Source organism: Canis lupus, chromosome 27 (genome assembly GCF_011100685.1).
Source record: "Canis lupus familiaris isolate Mischka breed German Shepherd chromosome 27, alternate assembly UU_Cfam_GSD_1.0, whole genome shotgun sequence".
NCBI lineage: Eukaryota > Metazoa > Chordata > Mammalia > Carnivora > Canidae > Canis > Canis lupus.
The window spans coordinates 29457695-29478517 of record NC_049248.1 but is presented as its reverse complement, the minus strand read 5'-3'; the positions used below and the strand labels follow the sequence as shown (position 1 = coordinate 29478517).

Here is a 20823-nt window from a genome sequence, read left to right as displayed (position 1 = left end):
AATGTGATACAGGAAAGGTTGGTTCTTGTCTCACAGAGTCAAAGAATGAATCTGGTGGACAACAGAGAGTGAGTAAAGAGAAGTTTATTAAACAGAGATACAGAGAAAGCTCTCAGAAGTGAGAGGGGTCTTGACAGGGATGACACTAAGGGCTTTTTGATTGGCCTTTTATGAGAACTGACTGGGAAACTTGTGGCCTTGAGACTCTTGTGCTGTTTTGGTTTGAGTTAGAACAGATGATAACATCTTTAATGGCTTACTTCTTCTTTGGGGTCTGATTATTCTTTGTTGGCCATATATGACCGTCATAAAAAGACACCCTCCCCATCCACACCTAGGGCAGGGTGGTCTGGCTTGCCAACATTTTGGGTATTTCTGTGAGCCTGATTCCGTGGCCCCCTACCTAGCCCTAGCCTAGCCCTGTTTGTCCCTAACTCAAATGTTAATTTATCAAAGGCTCTGAGAAATTATAGCTAAGAAACTTGTTTAACTGTCTTTATGCAAGCATTTCCCAAAATTTTTTTAGCATAGAACACTTTTATGGACCTCAATTTGCCCTTACGTATAATTATCAATTATAAAATTGGGAAATTTGATAATAATGCAAAAGAATTCATACACCATGGCTTTATTAATAAAGGCTCATAAAGAGAAAAGCAGTTGAAGTTTTTCAACTACCCAGATCATTTCTACTCTTCCCTTGTATATTATTGCTACCATTAATGAATGAAAATAAAATGGGGTAATATATTCACCTTTTATTTTAATTTTTATTTATTTTTTTCCAAAGAAAATAAATGGTTTTTTATTTATTAGAGTCCCCCTCCCCTTACCTAGGCTGGTAAATGAAAGTTTTTTCTTCTTTCTTGATAACTTATATGACATTTTTCCTCATGCTTATATAGTTTTGTGGTTGTTTGTATATGACGATGTAAAACAATATGATTTATTATCCGTGAAAATATATGTATATAAGTATGTTCAATTATAATGTTATCCTCAAAGCAATCTGACCCCCAAATTGACAGTGTCACCATCATTTCTCCTCAAATTCCTTAAATTAATAGATTTATCTTCTCTACCATAATTCTGTGTACTTTTTTAAGTTTCTTAACCTTAAAAGTCAGACTATAAACAAAACTCGACATTATAAATCAGGTCTTAAACTGTTAGAAACACTCTGACTTGGAGCAGCCCGGGTGGCTCAGAGATTTGGCGCCTGCCTTGGGCCCAGGGCGTGATCCTGGAGACCGGGGATCCGAGTCATGCGTTGGGCGCCCTGCATGGAGTCTGCTTCTCTCTCTCTGCCTCTCGCTCTCTGCCTGTGTCTCTGCCTCTCTCTGTGTGTCTCTCATGAATAAATAAATATAATCTTTAAAATAAATAAATAAAATAAAATACTATAAATTATAATTTTTAGAAAGAAAGCCACAGGCCCAAGGTAGAGTCATTTGCCACAGTACAGCAAACTAAGACTTAATTGCAGTTTCAGCTTTTCCAGAAGTAAAATTTTGAGCCAATCAATGTAAAACTTTCTGGTCAGCACCAATGAGATAATCTGTCACGTGAGCCCTCTTCATCCCCCTCAAAGAAGGGTGAGGTAATCCACTTCATAGGACCCTTTGTCTCTCCTCCTGTGAGAAGGTGAGCTCACTGAAGCCAATCCCTATTTTTCTTTTGATAACAACTTCTTGCCCTACTCTCCTTCCTATAAAAACCCTCTATTTTGTACAAGTTGCTAGAGCTACTCTCTACTTGCTAGATGGGATGCTGATTCATGAGTTGTTTAATAAAACCAGTAATTCACTTGTTCTTTAACATAATGTACTTTTTATAGATGTTATGGAAGCAGGAAAATAATCTTACAAGTTATTAAATTCTTTTTAATTCAATTATGTCTGCAGTGGTAATCAGTAAGTTCAACCCACTCACCTTTACTAATCTACTACAACAGACATGCATTTCAGTTTCTCATAATTCTCTAAACATGTTTCAGAGTGTTTGCAGGCATGGAGGTTTAGATTTTAGAAGGACAATAAAGCAATAAGACAGCACTAAATTAATTTATGTCTTACACTGAAAGGCAGGAAAAAAACAGGAAATCTGCCACTTGTGATTGAACTGACCCAAATTTTAGTAACACGTGAGGATTTGTTTCAGCCTGATTACTATACAAGGAGGTTTTTTACTTAGATTCCTAGATCGCAAATATGTCAAGATTTACCACATAGAGCCCAAAACAAAAAGTATTTTAAGACCCAAGTGGTTTCCTTCAGTTTCCTTTAAGTAAAGTTGATTCCTTGCTTAAAGGACAACTTTTTTGGGATCCTTGGGTGGCGCAGCGGTTTAGCGCCTGCCTTTGGCCCAGGGCAAAGTCCCAGGATCAAGTCCCGCATCGGGCTCCCGACATGGAGCCTGCTTCTCCCTCTGCCTGTGTCTCTGCCTCCCTCTCTCTCTCTCTCTCTCTTTCTGTGTGTGTGTGTGACTATCATAAGTAAATAAAATTTTTTTAAAAAGGACAACTCTTTCATTATTTTATATTTTAATTTTTTCTAAATCCTGTATTATTGTTTCCTCATCATTATTTATTCATTACCGATACTGTGCCACAGAATTTCATTATTCCAGACACTGTAATGAAGCATTATAGCCTTGACCATTATTTGTAAAAATCTGCCAGCCTTACCTTTTTCATTGTATATTCTACAAAAATATCTAAATTACATTTTCCTTGATCAATTGAAAAATCTAATTTATATTTCCCACAGTTTCTTCTTTTTCTTGGTGCTCTAAATCTCCTGCCATACATCTCTTTCAAAAGGTGGTCTCCATCTATATTAATCATATATTTTGAGAGATAGTAAAATCTCCCAGAGACTTCATCTACACAACACCCTTGTTTTAAGGATAAGGGAACAGAGAATGAGCTTAAGTGGAAATACTTGATAGTAGAACTGGAAATAAAAACCTTAAGTGACCTTATCTACAATCTCTAATTCTTTCCCTAGTGGAACAATTTCCTGAGTCATTGATGTCCAGTGGCTTAACTATTACTAGAAAAGGGAGGGAAAAAGGAGCGTGACATCAAGCAACAGCGGTGTGATTCGTATTGATGATGTTTTGAGTCTTTTTCAATCTTGAGAATCTGTGTTTGGAAGGGTGCCACAATATGCCACCCCAAAATATGCTTTCTTCAGGATAAGGACTTTTTTGACCTGATTATTTTTGAGAAACAGCAGACACTAGAGGAGTTCTGAATATGGAGAAGTTACCCTTTTGTAAGAGAAATTTGCATTTATAAAGAAAAATCTCCATTTGTAAGTATCTCCCTCTATATACTAGGAATAAATGGGTGCCTCTAAATCACAAGAGAATCTTATCAATGGCGAAGACACCAACATAAATCTATATAGTAAACCTTACCTTTTACTTTTTACTGTGCTATGTCTAGTTGTCTAGTAACCTCCTGTAATTGGCCTTCCCACCCCTACCCACCCCAATATCTTTCTTTTGTCTTTAGCCGAAGATGGTACTTAAGGTTGTAGCTAGGGCCATCTCTGAGTGTTTCTCATTTTCCCTGGGTATCTCTCATGCATATATGAGGTATACATATTGATAAGGTGTTTGTTTTTCTCTGATTAATCTATCTTTTATTACAGGGTGGTCTCAGCCAAGAACTCAAAGATAGAAGGGAAATTATTTTTCTTCTCCTACAGTTTCTACATTGTTCTGGCAAGGGATCACCAAATCCTTAGAGAACCCAACCCACAGTTTCTCTTTGGAGCATTGATTATTCCTACTACTGAAACTCAGTCCTAACTACTCAGCATTTTCTCAGGAAAAGGGTGCCTGACAAGACTTTGAGTAATGTAATACTGCCACCTAGCAGTATTACATTACAGAATTTTAAAATTACATAAAAATATACTGTATGGAAAAATATATATATACTGTATGGTTTATTGGAGGGAAAAATATCATCCAATTCATGTGCAATAATAGATTTCTACAGAAGGATGACACAAGTAAAGTTGGAAACAAATATGTATTTGTAATGTTTGATAACATGTTCATAATTAGTAAAAATGTCAAAATAATCCTAAAAACACCAATTAAAATGAAATTGGGGGCAGCCCGGGTGGCTCAGCGGTTTAGCACCACCTTCGGCCCAGGGCCAAAGATCCTGGAGACCTGGGATCGAGTCCCACATCGGGCTCCCTGCATGGAGCCTGCTTCTCCCTCTGCCTGTGTCTCTTCCTCTCTCTCTCTCTCTCTCTCTCATGAATAAATAAATAAAATATTAAAAAAATAAAAAAATTAAATAAAATGAAATTGGGAAGTATAAATTTCCAATTGTATTCTTCTTTTTAAAATTGTATTAGTTCTGGATCCCTAGAATCCCACATACATATTAGGATCATCTTGTCAATTTCTGAAAAAAAGAGAGAGACAACTGGGATTCTGAGAGAGATTGAATTGCATCTGCAATCAATTTAGGGAATATTGCCATATTAATATTATCTTCTGACCTATGAACACAGATGTCTTTCCATTTCTTTAGATCTTGAATTTCTTTCAACAATGCTTAATAGTTCTCAGACTAAGTTTTCCAGTTCTTTTATTAAATATATCCCTAAGTATTTTATTATTTTTGATGGTAACATAAACATAATTCTTTTCTTAATTTCATTTTTGGATTTTTCATTGCTAGTGTATAAATACGTTTGACTTTTGTATATTGATTGTGTACTGTGAAGCCTTGTTGAACTCATTTATTCTAATCTTCTAGTGGATCCGTTGGAACATTATATATACAGACATTTTATATGTATGTGCAAATACAGATAGTTTTACTTCTTTCTAACATGAATGCCTTTTATCTCTTTTCCTTCCCTAATTTCCTTGGCTGGAACTTCCAATGCAATGTTGAATAGAAGGGGAAAAAGCGGGGGCGCCTGGGTGGCTCAGCAAGTTTAGCGGCTGCCATTGGCTTGGGTTATGATCCCAGGGTCCTGGGATTGAGCCCTGAATCAGACTTTCTGCTCAGGGTGGAATCTCTTTCTAGTGCTCTCACACTTGCTCTTTCATAAATAAATAAATAAATAAATAAATCAATCAATCAATCAATCAATCATTAAAAAGAAAAGAAAAGATGAAGTGGAAAGAGCAGACATTCTTGCCTTATTTCTCATCCTAGGGGGAAAACATTAATCTTTCAATATTAAGTATAATCTTAAAACTTTAGTTCTTTCATAGATACTCTTTATTAAGTTGAGGAACTTCCCTTCTACTCCTCGTTTGCTGAATGTTTTAATCATGAGTATTGTCAAATGCTTTTTCTGTGTCTATTGAGATGATTATGTGGTTTTTGTCCTTTATTCTATTGATATGGTATATGTCATAGGCAGAATAATGCCCCCACCCAAAAGTGTTTAGAACCTGAATATGTTATATAGGATTGCATATGGAACTAAAGTTGCTAATCAGTTGACCTTAAAACAGGGAGATTATCCTGAATTATCCAGGTGGGCCCAGGGTAATCATAAGGGTCTTTTTTTTTTTTTTAAGATTTTATTTATTTATTCATGAGAGACACAGGAAGAGAGGCAGAGACACAGGCAGAGGGAGGAGAAGTAGGCTCCATGCAAGGAGCCCGATGTGGGACTCCATCCTGGGAATTAGGGATCAGGCCCTGAGTCAAAGGCAGATGCTTAACCACTGAGCCACCCACGGGTCCCCATGAGGGTCTTTATAAGGGAAGGAGGCAGGCAAAAGGAAAATCCTAGAGAAGGCAGTCTGAGAAGGACTCTAGCTACTGTTGTTCATTTTGAACGTGGAGGAATGCCAGGAATGTGGTAGCCTCTAGAAGCTGCAAAAGTCAGGGAGGTGAATTCTCTTCCTTGAGCCTCCAAAAAGGAATGCTGATTTATTTTAGCCCAATGAGACCTAATTTGGAATTCTGACCTCCAAACTATATAATAATAAATTTGTGTTGCTTTAAGCCAATAAGGCTGTAGTAATTTATTAAAGTAGCAATGGGAAAGAAATACAGTGTATTACATTAATTGATTTTCAGATGTTAAACCAACCTTTCATTCCTGGGATAAATCTCAGTTGATCATGGCATAGGAGCTTTTCTATATGTTGCTAGATTTGACTTGCTAATGTATTGTTGAGGATTTTTGAGTACATATTCCTAAGAGATACTGGTCTGTTGCTTTGTATGTGTATGACGTCTTTATTTGGCTTTAGCATCAGGGTAATACTTGTCTCATAGAATGAGTTAGGAAGTACTCCCCATATCTGCTATTAGTAAAGCCATTCTAGCTTTGTTATAGTTACGGTTTTCATGATATATCTTTGTGCTTTTACTTTCAACCTAATTGAAACCTCTCTTTGATTTAGAAATCAAAAAAAAAAATTGAAATCCTATATAATGGATTTCTTCTATAATAAAGGATATATTATCACAAAACTACATTTGTTCTCTTATGAGCTGTTTTTGAAAATTAGTTGTTGATGTAAACCTTTGTTTTTTTAATTGTAATTACTTCTCATTTCCATACATTCTGTTTCTCTTGCTTGCACTGCGTCTTGGTATTTGGCTTATTTTTGTTTAGTTTAAAACAAAATTTAGGAACCATATGTAGGGCCCACTTTTTTTTCTATTGGTTTGTGAAATCCATAACTAACAACCACTAAACTAGAAAATTTCCAAGACTGGTTTGGAGCTCTGATGTCTATGCAACATAGGCTGTATCTATTAAAAAAGCTTGGTAAACTTATGAATAATTTGTAAAGTAGTAACATTTTATTGGTATTTTTGCTTTAATTCATGTTCTTAAAAGACATTATAAAATTGACTTTGCAAAAGAAATGTAAACCAGGGCAGCCCCGGTGGCTCAGTGGTTTAGCGCCACCTTCAGCCCGGGTTATGATCCTGGAGACCTGGGATCGAGTCCCATGTCGGGCTCCCTGCATGGAGCCTGCTTCTCCCTCTGCCTGTGTCTCTGCCTCTCTCTCTCTCTCTCTCTCTCTCTCTCTGGTCTCTCATGAATAAATAAATAAAATCTTAAAAAAAAAAGAATTAAAAAAAATGTAAACCATATTAAAATCACTACTATACATTGTGAATAACAGAGAATCTAAATGCCCTAATTATTAAAGTATATTGAATTCATATAAGTTATCTATTAAAAAATCATGCTTTATAATACTATTGCACGATGTGGAAGATGTTTACCTACAGGTCAGATTACCCTCTTCTAGTAACTGCTCCTTCCCCTAACCATTTTGGGCAAGTTGTATCTTACCACCCCTATAGGCTTTTTTTAATCCTGCTCACTCCTTTGTAAATAATTGCTTTGTTAAACTCTGTTCAAGCTCTTCATGTTAGTGTGTCTGTTGCTTCCCAGAACCCTGAGAAAGTTTATTTACAGGTTAATGGTGAAATTATACCTTTACTCTCTAGTTGATGAAATTAAGACAAAATTACAGAGAAAACAATGAATGCCTATTTTTTTACAAGTATTACTATGGTATGCGCACAGCAGCTAATAAGGAGGGTTACCACTAATTGTTTTTAGTTGTATGTGATTCTTTATATATCATCCCCTTTAATCTTTTCAACAACTCTATGAGATATAGTAATCGTCATTCCTACTTTATACCTGAAGACGTATTAAGTATCTTTGATTATTGCGGATTAACAGACTGTCATTGTTTTCTTCTGTAGATCATTCACGAGAAGTCCTGGAGCAATTAGTAGGCCCAAACAAACTAAAGCAAGTGACGTGGACTGTTTATTGATGCTTATTGAAGCTTATCAAAGCAATGATCTTCATACTACATTCCCAGGAAACAATGGTTTTAAGAGATTGGCTTTCCAATAATGTGGTTTTTGCTTTGAAGTTAACAGACTCTTAAACATTTTAATAGCGCATTATCCTGTTTGTTTGCGGAGTCATTGTTTTTGACGTGGTAAGCCTAGCATGCCCGCTAAAGTATTGGGGGGGGGGGTGGGCAGGGACTATTGTGTTTGTTCCTTAAATAACGAACTTTTAAATTACCGGTTTTCCCTGAAGATTTCCTTCTCCTACCTACATATTTGAGCTGTTGTAAGAGAAATTTACCGTTATGAATAACCATTAGGCAAATTCTCTCTAAAAGCATAATTATCTTCCTTGCTATTTTCTGGCCCCTACCTTCCATAAGCATTTAAATGTTCATTGGCCAAAAGCAAAGCTGAACATCAGGCCCGTAAATCCTCACAGAATTTATTATTTCAATTAAAAAATAATAATAAAATAAAATATAATAGTTTAATGTCATAAACCCACATCATCCACCTTAACCGTTCTGAGAGGCCTTTGCCCAGATACTTATTTGATTTCTATGGCTACTTTTCCCAAATAGTTGCTATTCACCTATGAAATTTCTTCCTTAAATACTGCATTCAGGAACATGTAAGAATGAGTAAATACAAAATATCATTGGACAGTCCGGGTGGCTCAGCAGTTTGGCGCCGCCTTTAGCCCAGGGCATGATCCTGGAGACCCAGGATTGAGTCCCACATCGAATCCCACATCAGGTTCCTTTCATGGAACCTGCTTTTCCCTCTGCCTGTGTCTCTGCCTGTCTCTCTCATGAATAAATAAATAAAATTTAAAAAGAAAAATACATGGGGCAGCCCTAGTGGCTCAGTGGTTTAGCGCCACCTTTGGCCCAGGGCCTGATCCTGGAGACCAGGGATGGAGTCCCACATTGGGCTCCCTGCATGGAGCCTGCTTCTCCCTCTGCCTATGTCTCTGCCTCTCTCTCTCTCTGTCATTTTCATAAATAAATAAATAAATAAATAAATAAATAAATAAATAAATAAATAAATAAAATAGGGACGCCTGGGTGGCTCCTTGGTTGAGCATCTGCCTTTGGCTCAGAGCATAAGCCCAGGGTCCTGGGATCGGTCCTGCATCAGGCTCCCAAAGGGAGCCTGCTTCTCCCTCTGCCTGGGTCTCTGCCTCTCTCCCTGTGTTTCTCATGAGTAAATAAACAAACAAACAAACAAATAAATAACAGAGAAGAAAAGAAAAGAGTGAAACACCAAAAAACAAACAAGGAACTAGGGCAACAAATAGGAAACAGTTATAAATATGGTAGAAATTAATCCAGCTATATCAATAACCACTTTAAACATGAATGGTCTTAATACAAACCTGGTTGTTAAACTATGAAGTCATTCAAGGCTCACCATTATATCCATGGGAGATTTTAAAATAAGTAACACTTGGATTATCTCAAAGACCTTCTTGTGCCCTCCTGAAAAGTCATTAAGTTAACAGAAATAGATATTTAAACTTAAATCTTCTCTTTGTTCCATCAAGTTGATTTCCACAGTGCTCCAGAATATAATTTTCTCTTTATCTTGCTGAGAAGGGCAATAACCAACAGAGTACTCTGAATTTTCAAAGGACGTGGTCAACAAAACCCTTTCCTCTCAAATATCACCAGTGTAGCCTGTAATTTCTATTAATTTTAACCCAAAGCTGAATCAAAATTCAGAGCTGATAACGTTTAAGACCCAGTAGACCAATGGGAATTAGATGCACAAGAGTTGTTTCCCTGGACTGGAATAAACTCTGGCTTCCAAGTTCAAGAATCACAAGATCCTCTGCAGCCTCAGCTCTAAAACTCCCATCCAATTATCCTCTTTTCCTATCTAAGCAACAACTTGCTCTTCACTGTTTTCTCCACATTTCTGCTATATCTGTAACTGTGATCACATCTCCCTGGTACCCAAATCCCAGTGGTGTGCATGCATTATTAGAAAGTTTATATATGATGCACATGTTGTAAACCATTCCTATGCAGTGTGTAAGAACATGAGAGGACATTAGCAAGGCTGCATTTTATATTTTTCTCCCAACACATATAATGCTCGTATTCAGTTTTAAATTAGAGATTAGAAAATTTACAGTACATAATTAGTACAAAATCATAAGTAAGACCCAAAGGTAAAACCTAAGTCTCTCTCTCACCCCAGTCTACCAGCTACTCTGTACCCTCCCAAAAGGCAACCACTGTTCAGTTACTTATTTATCTTTTCAGGGACATTCTATGTATGTTGCAAGCAACTCATGTATTTTATATGTATATTCATATGTAGCTATATATGTATATCTTTCCTATACAAATAGCAGGGTCCTATACCTATTTTTCACATTCTCATTTATGTCCTAGAGTTTTTATTGATATAGAAGATCCTGACAAGTTGGTACATGTCGAGATAGCATAACCAATTTCTAGCTAACCTTGGTGAGCCATAAAGAGGCATGAATCATAAGGTAACAGTATATAGGATATTCTAAAATCTTTATTTTTATCCAGGACTGCCAGTTGAGGTCCTATTATGTACTAAATACTGTATGAGGCAATTTGATGCCTCTTTGATCTTTACAGGTAACTTTTTTGACATACAGTATTCTTCTATATTTTTTATTGTATCCAATTCAAAGATACAACCTACAGTTGTCCTCAACTACTGAAACAGACTTCGCTACACTTTCTCATTCCTCTCCACTACTTGAATCACATGTTGCTACCATTTCGGTATTGTCCTCTAGGATCTATTCCTACAGCAGTAAAACTAGAAAACTGCAGACAGAGATTTGTATATTTGATGTAATGCAGAACAAAATTACATGACAAAGGCTGACAAAACTTTAAGACTTCATATTTTAGAAACAAGATTTGCCATTTTACAAGAACTACATGCTTTAAACTGGAGAGTCTTTTAGGGTTAAACCCAAACATAATATATTCATACTTGGATAACTCAAGGCTGAAAATCCCATACTGTGCTTGTTGTCAATCCATTGTTTTCCCTCCTAGTGGGCTCTGGAAGTGAATATTCTATCAGTTTGTGTAGCTGATGTTGAATGCTATGTCCACTGAATTGGGGTCGTCCAGGGTCACCAATCAGTACTCGAGTTCTGTGGGTCCAAAAGCAATTCTTCAGCCATTGATGAAGACTGTCTGCAAGGTCCTCATCATAAAACATATCTCCAAGCACAACAAGGTCCCACTTATCTTGTTCCAAATCCAAAATGTTTTTGGTTAAAATGGGAAAAGGATTCAGTTGGTTCAATTCACAATTCAGTCTGATAGCCATTCCTGCAACTTTAAAAAGCATATAATGAATTGGTATATGCTAGGCAGTTTTAATCCCCTATTAAGTAATTTAGAAAATCTCCTAATAATATTTTTTTCCCTTTTGTTGAAAGTGGTTTTTTAGGTAAAGAAGTTTCTACCAATACAAACTATTTACTACAATTTTCAAATGCATGAGTGGACATCCTGAAAACAAAACAAACAATACAAAACACCTAGAAACGTGGAGGCTTTCAGGAACATTTGCTGATCTAATAACCAAGAGGTTTGGTTTGTTATAGCTGTCCAGGAGACAGGGAATCAAGCCTTGAGCTTGAGCAATGTGGCAAGTTAGAACTGAGACCCCTGGGTGGCTCAGTCTATTAAGCATCAACCATCAGACTCTTGATATCGGCGCAGATCATGATCTCAGAGTTGTGAGATCAAGCCCTGTGTCAAGCTCATGCACTGGGCGTGGAGCCTGCTCAAGATTCTGTCTCTCCTCTTCCCCAACCCCTTTGAAAAATAAAATAAAATAAGGATAATCAAGAGCTAGATCCTCAGTAAAACTGTAAAGTAAAAGAAAATCAGATAAGATTAAAACTGACCTGTCTCAACTTGGGGTTTAATGGAATAAAATCTCCCTCAAAACACAAGGCCCATCCTTACTTGGGTTTTGGGTCAAATACACACAACCTACATATTTCAAGAAATCTCTAGCCCAGAAATTAACAGTAAGCACTCCCAGGTTGGTACACACATCAATACAAATCCTCTTAAGAAATATGCACTTCAATTCAGGCCTCATAGGAGCCTCACAGTAATAAGTTCACAATATCAGATTACAAAATACACATGGAAACAAGCTATCACGTTGAGGCATCTATAGATAATTATCCCAAAAGAGAATAAAGATAAGCTTTAAATATTTTTAAGTAGTGGGACACCCAGGTGATTCAGTTGGTTAAGTGTCTGCCATGATCCTGGGGTCCTGGGATTGAGCCCCAAGTTGAGCCCCAGGTTGGGCTCCTTGCTCAGCAGGGAGCCTGCTTCTCCCTCTTCCTCTTAGTCCCATCGCTCATGCCCCCTTGCTCTCTATCTGAGGTAAATAAATAAAACCTTTAAAAAATATATTTTTAAATATGAAATCCTTACTAGGGTCTATGTCGTTGGCCAAGATCCTTGATGCCCCACTCATCTTAGCAGCAATAGCTGTAGCTCCACATCCACTCCCAAGATCTAACACAGACTTTCCTCTAACAACATCAGGATTATCCAAAAGGTACCTAATTTGGAAAGAAAGCAAAAAACACTGAGATGGGAGAAGGTCAGTAAGAGGTTTAAATAAAAGTCTTTTTTAAGCTCTATACCCAACATGGAGGTTGAACTCCTGACCCTAAGATCAAAAGTCTGCAAGCTCTAATGACTAAGCCAGCACCCTCCCCCCAAAAATCTTTTTTTCAAAAATGTCTTTTTAAAATATTGAGCACTTCCTATGATCCACAAACTGTCAAGCCCCAAGAATACAGACTAACAGAATGCTGCTATAATGTGGACTCAGTAAGCTAGATCCAAAATTCACTGTCCTCTTGATTATTCATCATGAGTGTTTTTCCTACTGCTTATTTTGTGTTACAATAACCTCTGGTAAGGCACAAAGTCCAGTTCAACCAAAGAATTTGGACAAGGGCAAAATAGTTATCAAACAATGCAGATGGATGAAAAACCCTGAAATAAAGTGTCAACTGACACTTGAGCAAAACCACTGGAAAATAAAGAATATCTGGGATTATGGCAAAGTAGGGGTGTATATGGCCTGTCTAAAGGGAAAGCTGCTACCCATCTTCACCTCACTACTGCCATGTAGAAATTCTATGTTATCAGATACTCCTGTTCCTCAAATCAGAGATTTTTACATTTAAAACTTCCCAAGTTTTAAATGCTAGAAACTGATTTTTTTGTTTTAAGTTTACAAGTAAAAGCCAAACAAAACACATCTGTGAGTGCACCAACTTGTGACCTCTGATTCAGTCTGTTAAGGAGTTTGATTGTATTTATATTTAAAGTTGATAAACAATCACTTTAATAGACGTCACTGAAAATGTCAGTATTTTTGAGGTATGATGTAAGTAATAAAGCTTGAAACTTTGGCAACAACAACCAGAAAATCAGAATTGTTTGAAAATACCTACAAGGGATCCCTGGGTGGCGCAGCGGTTTAGCGCCTGCCTTTGGCCCAGGGCGCGATCCTGGAGACCCGGGATCGAGTCCCACATCGGGCTCCCGGTGCATGGAGCCTGCTTCTTCCTCTGCCTGTGTCTCTGCCTCTCTCTCTCTCTCTCTGTGTGTGACTATCATAAATAAATAAAAATTTAAAAAAAAAAGAAATTACCTACAAAGCTCCCATCTCCAGGGTTCCCCGAAAAACTATAATATGCATTTATTTATTTTGCATTTAAAACTACATACAACATTAATTTTGTTAGGCCATACCCTTGCTGCAACTCCTTATCCTTTTCAAAGCTCTATAACCTCAAGGTATAAGCACGTTTAATCATTTACCAATATAAGAGCAAAAAACCAGATTGAAATGCTGAAAACTCTTGCCTTTGTCTCAGCAGCTGTGTTTTAATAAAAAGCATAGTGCGAATGTGTGAGAGAATGTCCTAAAGCACACTTCTGCAGGATGGGGGCTGAGGAGGTGGAAGAGACCTCATGCAGATTCAGGGACACCTGGCTGGCTCAGTAGGCAGAGCATGCAACTCTTGATCTTGGGGTTGTGAGTTCAAGCCCCAAGATGGGCATAAAGCTTAATTTAGAAAAAAAAAATTTTTTTTTTAAATGCAGATTCAAGTCCAGAGTTCACCTGAGATGTCAGTAAGCCACTAAAGAGGGAATCCTTGCGGGGCCCACTCACATCTCTTGTTCTTTGGGATTGAGAAGAGGCTCAAGGGTGGGAGTATAAGACTCAAGGAGCAACATTTATGAGATTAAACTAGGAGAACTAAAGGGTTGGGGCTTTGGGGTCCATCTTGAAACTGCACTGGCCATACCTTATGAACCATGAACCAGACAATACTGTGAATTTAGATTACTTACAGCTATCTAGGGTCTTGACAGTTAATCCTAGGGTTTCTCTTAAAGAACTGTATTTGAGGAAATAGCTTGATAAATCTGGAGTATGCTTAAACTGCTCCGTATGTGACAAGACTTTGAGGTTTTACTGTTTGGTTATTTTTGTGTGAGGAGAAAGGAGAATATAGAGTTGGAAGGGGCTGAAAAAAGAATCTGCAGAAAACAGAAAGGATCTGGAAGGGCCTTAAGGCTTCCCATTTCAGTCAGGAGAGTACCTAGACAGGGCTTGGCCTCCAGGCCAGTAGATTGCCCAGTATGGTTCGCTATAGGGCCACAGGTCAGCTCTCTGCCACCAGAACTTGCATCTGGGTGTCAAAAGCCGCAACTGGATTTCAGGGGTGAGGCTGCCACTGCTGGTGACTTCAGTGTTCTCCTCCAGGAAAGCTTTCATCTCAGGGTCCAAAAAGCTTCCAGTTCGTCTCCAAGGGCAGCGGCCCCAGGGAAACAAGGAAAGACCACTACTCCTCACTGCTTTCAGAAAGACACTACAGTGATTCGTGGCAAATGGTGCAAATGTTCTCCGGCCTAGGTTCAAAGCCATGAGTCCTTTTCCAAACCACAGGTTCTGTCACTGTTGCTGTTGATAAGAGCTGCTGCTTCTTGTGAGGAAGGAAAGGTCTGGCTGCCACGGTGATCTCAACTGGAATTGGTGGGTCTCTAAAAACAGAAAGAATACTGAAAATCCCAAGGCTGATGGACACTTCCACATCCCATTGTGTAGTAAGAAAATAGTGCAGTGTAAAAATCTGTAGCAGAGGATTCACAAGTGCAAGTCCATTTCAGATGGAAGTGTTGGTACATCAACTCAGGAAAATCCAACCGTTTTAAAGGAAGCCTTTTGGGGTGCCTGGGTGGCTCAGTCAGTTAAGTGGCTGCCTTCAGCTCAGGTCATGGTCTCAGGGTCCTGGGATGGAGCCCCGGCATCAGGCTCCCCACTCAGTGGAAAATGTGCTTCTCCCTCTCCCCCTACTCATGCGTGCTCGCTCGCTCTCCCCCTCTCTCAAATAAATAAAATCTTTAAAAAAAAAAAAAAAACACACACACACATACACAAGCCTTTTTCACAACAAAAGCCTTTTAATACTTTAGAACAAATATACAAGCGTTTGATTTTGAGAGAAATCCTCGGAAATATGCCTGTTACATAAAATAAGGTTTACCTTTAAAATCCTTTCTCACATACACACAAGATACATTTAATAAACCACTTACTTTTAAGCAGGCACTGTGAATAAAAGAAGTCTCCGACTTCAGGAACCTTAGACTAGAGGTGAGGTAGAGCTATTACCAGGGCAAACACGCTTCTTGCCTATATGAAGTCTTGCCAAGAGTTGTGGAGGTTACCAAACCATAATTGTGGACAAAGATAATACAAATTATCCTCAGTACCCTCTATTTCAATAACGGTTGTTGTAGCATAAAACATCAAGGTAATCAAGCTTCAAATTTTTTTCTTTAAAGAAATTTTTACAGATTTGTCATTACAGAATATCAATTCACAAACATCTTCCCGTAAATATCTCCTGATTCATGTTAACCAAGCCTGGGCCAAAAAGTCTTGTTCCAATAGGAAAAACACCTTGATGAGAGTAAGAATAGGGCAGCCCGGGTGGCTCAGTGCTTGAGCATCTGCCTTCAGCCCAGGGCGTGATCCTGGAGACCGAGATTGAGTTCTGCTCTGCGTTGGGCTCCCTGAATGGAGCCTGCTTCTCCCTCTGCCTGTGTCTCTGCCTCTCTCTGTGTGTCTCTAATGAATAAATAAATAAAATCTTTAAAAAAGATTTAAAAAAACAAAAAGAATAAGAAACAGCAGTTTGAACTATATGCCCAGTTATCTGGGACCTCTGACCAAATCCGCATAAATGTTCTAAATATCCCTACATCCATCCACCCAAATATTTAGAGGCCCCAAACGCAAATGCCTCGCAGGGGCCAGAGGGCTGACCCACAACTGATGCCGCTGGTTGTAACAGAGCGGCTCTGGCGACCTGAGCCTGCTGCTGAGCAGACCAAAGAGGCCAGCAAACTGCTTCCCGGTTAAGCACACGGCCGCCACATCTTGCAAGCTCTCAAGATAATCCAGATATTTGCATCTACAAACCACATGGTAGATGCAAGCGGTCAATTAAAATATCAGAACACACAGGGCAGCCCGGGTGGCTCAGCGGTTTAGCGACGCCTTCAGTCCAGGGCGTGATCCTGGAGACTCCGGATCAAGTCCCACGTCGGGCTCCCTGCGTGGAGCCTGCTTTTCCCTCTGCCTGCGTCTCTGTGTGTCTCTCATGAATAAATAGATAAAATCTTTAAATATGTATTATAATTATATATTGTGTCAATATATATTATCACATATTATATAATTATATAATTAAATTATATGATTATATAATATATACATTATAATACATTATATGTATTATAGTATATTATACAATATATTTAATTTAAATTAATATATATTTGATGTATTAATATAGTATATATATGATTAAATTACATGTTAATATATATTTAATATTTAATATATATTTAAATTAAATGTGACATAAAGATTATGTATTATATATTTAGTATATTAATACATTTAATTCATATATATAAATATATCAGAACACAAGGCAGGCGAAATGCCCGTCAGGCCACCTGTGTGTGAGCTCGGGCTAGATTCTCAGTGGGTGTCACCCCCCACCACGCCCCGGGACCCCAGGGTCTCCGACAGCCTCGCTTCTCTCACTGGACTGATCCCGTTAGGAAGTGCTGGGTCTGCCCTTCAGGGCCGAGGCCTAAGCTTAAAAACACAGCGGAGCGGGTGCCTGGGCGGCTCAGGCTGTTGAGCGTTTGCGTCTGGCTCAGGTTATGACCCCGGGGTCCCGGGGTCCCGGGATCAAGTCCCATAGGGGTTCCCTATGCAGTGGGGACTCGGCTGCTCCCTCCATCTCTGCCCCTCCCCACACAGTGCTCGCTCTCAAATAAAACCCTTATTTTTTTTCTAAAGATTTTATGTATTTATTCATGAGAGGCGCAGGCATAAATAAAATCCGTAAAACCAAAACCAAAACCACAGCAGGGACGCCCGGGTGGCCCAGGGCGGGATCCCGGGTCGCGGGATCGAGGCCCACGTCGGGCTCCCCGCATGGAGCCTGCTTCTCCCTCTGCCTCTCTCTCTCTCTCTCATGAATAAGTAAAAATAAATAATTAATTGAAATGTTTTTTTAAAACACAGCAAAGAGGATTGTGGTTCGGGACACCCCGCGGGCTAGCGCGGCGCCTCCCCGCCCCCGTGAAGCATCCTCTGGGAACCCGGGACTGGGCGCGGCACACTCGGTCGGTACCTGCGTTCCTTGTTGAGGAGAGAGGACGGGTTAAAAGGGGGAAGCTCCAAACGCGTCCGTGACCACGTTATTTCCCTCCGAGAACGGGAGTCCGCCTTAAAGGCGCAGGCGCAGTCCTTTTGTCCTTCCCAGGCTGGGCTATGAGCGCGCGGGGAAGCTAAGCCCTCGCCTTTGAGCGTCTTTCCCGGCATGCTTTAGAGCCGCACCCGGCGCGCGGCGGCCCCGCGGGGAGGCGGACGCTGGGCTCCCAGTGCGGAGCGCGGAGCGCGGGTCCCGCCCCCCTTCCCAGCAGCCTCTCCGCCTTTGCCAACCTTTCTTAAAGGGGCCGGGCCTCCCGAGGAGGAGCGGGGCACCTGAGGTCGCTCAGCGAGGGAGGGACCCCGAGCTCCGGTTCCTGCGAAATCCAGTCAAACTGTGGAGCGTCTGCTCTGTGCCAGCCACGCCTTGGAGACGGGGCAGCGTTGCTCTTCCCTTCCTCCACCCTACAAAGCTGCTTCCAGCTGCTCGCAGAATTACATTGGCCTTAAACACATCCGCAGAACAACCCCGAGTTGCATGTTGTGCCTGGGGGGACGCCAGTGCGGAGACAGAAGGGGCGAGGAGCTCTGGGTGTCATCCTGAGCTAAGGTGAAGGGAGTTGGGCTCTTCAAAGGGAAGGAGAGTAATTCACAGAAGACGACAAGGAGTAAATGTGTGCTGGGCCGCACAGAAGCAAGGGGATGGCGAGAGCGATCGTCAGACTTTGCTAAACTCCTACCTGTCTCACCTGCGTCCCACGGTACTGCAGTTACCTATGGTGAGAGATCTCTTCTGGAGCAGGTCCTCTGTTGAAATTTTTTATTTTTTTTATTTTTATTAAGAGACACAGAGAGAGGCAGAGACACAGGCAGAGGGAGAAGCAGGCTCCATGCAGGGAGCCCGACGTGGGACTCGATCCCGGGACCCCAGGATCACGCCCTGGGCCGAGGGCAGGTGCTCCTCCGCTGAGCCACCCAGGCGTCCCATGTTTAAATTCTTTTAAGCAGTTGGAGGAGGCCAGTTTCTCCCTGAGTCTTTTATACCTTGATGGTTTTCAGCTCAGAAATAATCCACAAAAAACAAAACAAAAAAAAAAAAAAAAAGAAAGAAAGAAAAGAAAAAAGAAAAAGAAAAAGAAAAAGAAAGAAAAGAAATGATCCACAAGCCAAATAATCCACACACACACATATGAAAAAAAAAAAAAAGATCCACAAGCCAAAGTGGCACCTCTCGGGGCAATTCCTCCACAGCCCCTACGCACACCTGGGCACCAGGCATGCAGCGCGGAGCAACCCAGACGCACCGTAAGCCCTCCGTGACAGCTTAAATCCCGAAGGACGTCCTCTCTTTTCTAATTTTCATAGATATACACTATAAATCTGTTTGCAACCTTTATCACTCAAGTTCTGGACCCACGTGTCCATCTTGCAACCCTCCACCTATTCCAAACTCCACTCGCCTCCGTACCTGACCCTGAAAACCCTCTCTGGGGTGTCAAAGGAGAAAGAAAATTGACCTCCAGTAAGGAACAGGCAAATCGGGTTTCTGCACCTGAATCTGCAATTGGGGGAATGGTTTGGCAGCCACCTGTTCAAAATTAGAGGCTGTTGCTTCTGTTCTCCATCTCGGCCCTCTGTTCGAGGGGTTTCCCACTTTCCCTACAAACTGGAACCTCTAGGAACTACTTAGAAGGAGATGAAACCTTGTTCCAGGTAACAACCCCAGAGGCATCCTTCTCATTTGCTTTTGCAGGAATGGCTGTGCTTCTTTTAGAAGGAAGGATAGGCACCTAGCCTCTCTGAGTCCCTCTGCCCTACATTTCCTCTATAAAAACTAATATTGATAAGGGAGAGCTTGGTTCTTGTCTCACAGAGTCGAAGACTGAATCTCATGGACAACAAAGTGAGCAAAGAAGTAGAAGTTTATTAAGCAGAGGTACGGAGAAAGCTCTTAAAGGTAAAAGGGGTCCTGAGAGGGTTGCCCCCTGAGGCCTTTTATGGTCTTTTATAGGAAACTGACCAGGGAACTTGGTAGATTTCTCATCAATATCAGGGTGGATTTGTAAATATCATGTCTATATTTAGAAACAACATGGTGAATTTGTAACTATCACAATAACAAACAAGATGTTCTTATAAATATCATGAGCCCAAACAAGGTGTTCCCTTCTCTCTGATTAGTATCTCCTGCATAACATTTCTCTACATCTGGGATTTCTCTGAGCCTAGTCAGGTAGCCCTTGGCCTTGAGATGCCATCTTATGCCATCTTGGTTTGAGCAGGGACTATCAATAACACCTTAATGACATTTCTTTGTAGTCTGGTGAGTTTCTGCGATTACTCAGTAGCCATTAAAGGGGGATACTCCTAACATGTTGGAGCTAGGGAGCCAGGTTTATTTTTTTTCTGTTTTTACTGTCTTGTGTCCCTTTTCTTGAGATGGGTAAGAGCCTGACTCTGGGGCCTTTCCCTTATCTTTCCCTGCCTAGCACCATCTGCCCCTAACTCATGACTATGAATAAAATTGTATTTATTAACTAGCTATTTAAAAAAAAAAAAAAAGCTGCTGATGTATACCTTTGTTTTCTCAACCAGAATTTCTCATTTCCGCACTCCGATTATCTTACTAGCAATAAACCTTAATACATGTTCAAGATCAATTGGTCAAAGAATTGTTTTCAACTCGCTTCTGTATTCTATCCCTGTGAATAGCAAGGACCTCCCAATTATTCCCCAAGACACCAGGGAGAGGAGACAGACCTAACATTTCTACAAAAGAGGGTTTCCAGTAAAAATCTTAAGTGCTCATCATTGAAGATGCATTTAATAATGTGAAGAAAAAAAAAAGTGAAGACACCTTAACTAAAACTTGGAACTAGGCTAAAGGGACTGCTAAATGTCCTTTCCCCACTTTAGTAATTTTAAAATTGATCCATTTTCTTTTCCTTCTGCTATTGCCTTAGTTCAGTCTTATGATCCGTTGCCTGAATTCCTAGAACTGGTCTCTTTCCAATCCTACCTTCCTTTCTCTCTCATTCTCTACAGTACAACTTAAATGTTTTTGTTTTGGGTTTTTCTTTTTTTCTGGACTATTCTATAGTTCAGAAAAGCCCTTATATTCCTATAAAATAAACCAGATAAGCCATGAAAAATACACCTGGATTTTCTTTTCTATTGTTCCGGGGTATTGATGT

The 20823-nt window shown here is 39.9% G+C and overlaps 2 protein-coding genes and 1 long non-coding RNA gene across 12 annotated transcripts in view; 2 read left to right on the top strand and 1 right to left on the bottom strand.

Moving 5' to 3' along the window:
• The window catches only part of AMN1 (antagonist of mitotic exit network 1 homolog), a 56446-nt gene extending 48134 nt beyond the window's left edge, over positions 1 to 8312 (top strand). For 3 of the 4 annotated variants that reach the window (XM_038577208.1, XM_038577210.1, XM_038577207.1), the window contains exon 7: positions 7736 to 8312. In XM_038577208.1, the coding sequence (XP_038433136.1) occupies positions 7736 to 7809 (74 nt within the window). In that variant the 3' untranslated portion in view covers positions 7810 to 8312. Of the gene's footprint in view, positions 1 to 3659; positions 4145 to 7735 lie in introns of those variants that run through there. The other variant, XM_038577209.1, reaches the window with a different exon arrangement.
• A 2401-nt stretch (positions 8313 to 10713) lies between these two features.
• ETFBKMT (electron transfer flavoprotein subunit beta lysine methyltransferase) lies at positions 10714 to 17880 on the bottom strand. 6 transcript variants are annotated; one of them, XM_038577203.1, is made up of 6 exons: positions 17613 to 17874; positions 16382 to 16559; positions 15493 to 16027; positions 14496 to 14937; positions 12301 to 12431; positions 10714 to 11175 (listed from the first exon to the last, which is right to left on the bottom strand). In XM_038577203.1, the coding sequence occupies exons 4-6, from the start codon at positions 14819 to 14821 to the stop codon at positions 10832 to 10834; spliced, it is 801 nt and encodes a 266-aa protein (XP_038433131.1). In that variant the 5' UTR covers positions 14822 to 14937; positions 15493 to 16027; positions 16382 to 16559; positions 17613 to 17874; the 3' UTR covers positions 10714 to 10831. The 6 variants fall into 6 exon arrangements, with proteins under 6 accessions (XP_038433131.1, XP_038433133.1, XP_038433128.1 ...); XM_038577205.1 differs by lacking the exon at positions 15493 to 16027; XM_038577200.1 differs by having other exon boundaries at positions 15493 to 16557.
• Positions 17806 to 20823, top strand: part of LOC106557923 — a 36514-nt gene continuing 33496 nt past the window's right edge. The window contains exon 1 of one of the 2 annotated variants that reach the window (XR_005380012.1): positions 17806 to 19342. This is a non-coding gene — a long non-coding RNA (uncharacterized LOC106557923). The remainder of the gene's footprint in view (positions 19343 to 20823) is intronic. The other variant, XR_005380011.1, reaches the window with a different exon arrangement.

What these genes read in the sequence shown, in the direction of transcription:
- ETFBKMT (XM_038577203.1), bottom strand. Translation starts at nt 14,821, where the DNA reads ATGGCTTTGAACCTAGGCCGGAGAACATTTGCACCATTTGCCACGAAT. An exon ending in GGAGGCCAAGCCCTGTCTAG is followed by an intron (nt 12,432 to 14,495) that starts GTACTCTCCTGA and finishes TTTCCAAATTAG; the next exon opens with GTACCTTTTGGATAATCCTG. An exon ending in GGCCAACGACATAGACCCTA is followed by an intron (nt 11,176 to 12,300) that starts GTAAGGATTTCA and finishes TGCTTTTTAAAG; the next exon opens with TTGCAGGAATGGCTATCAGA.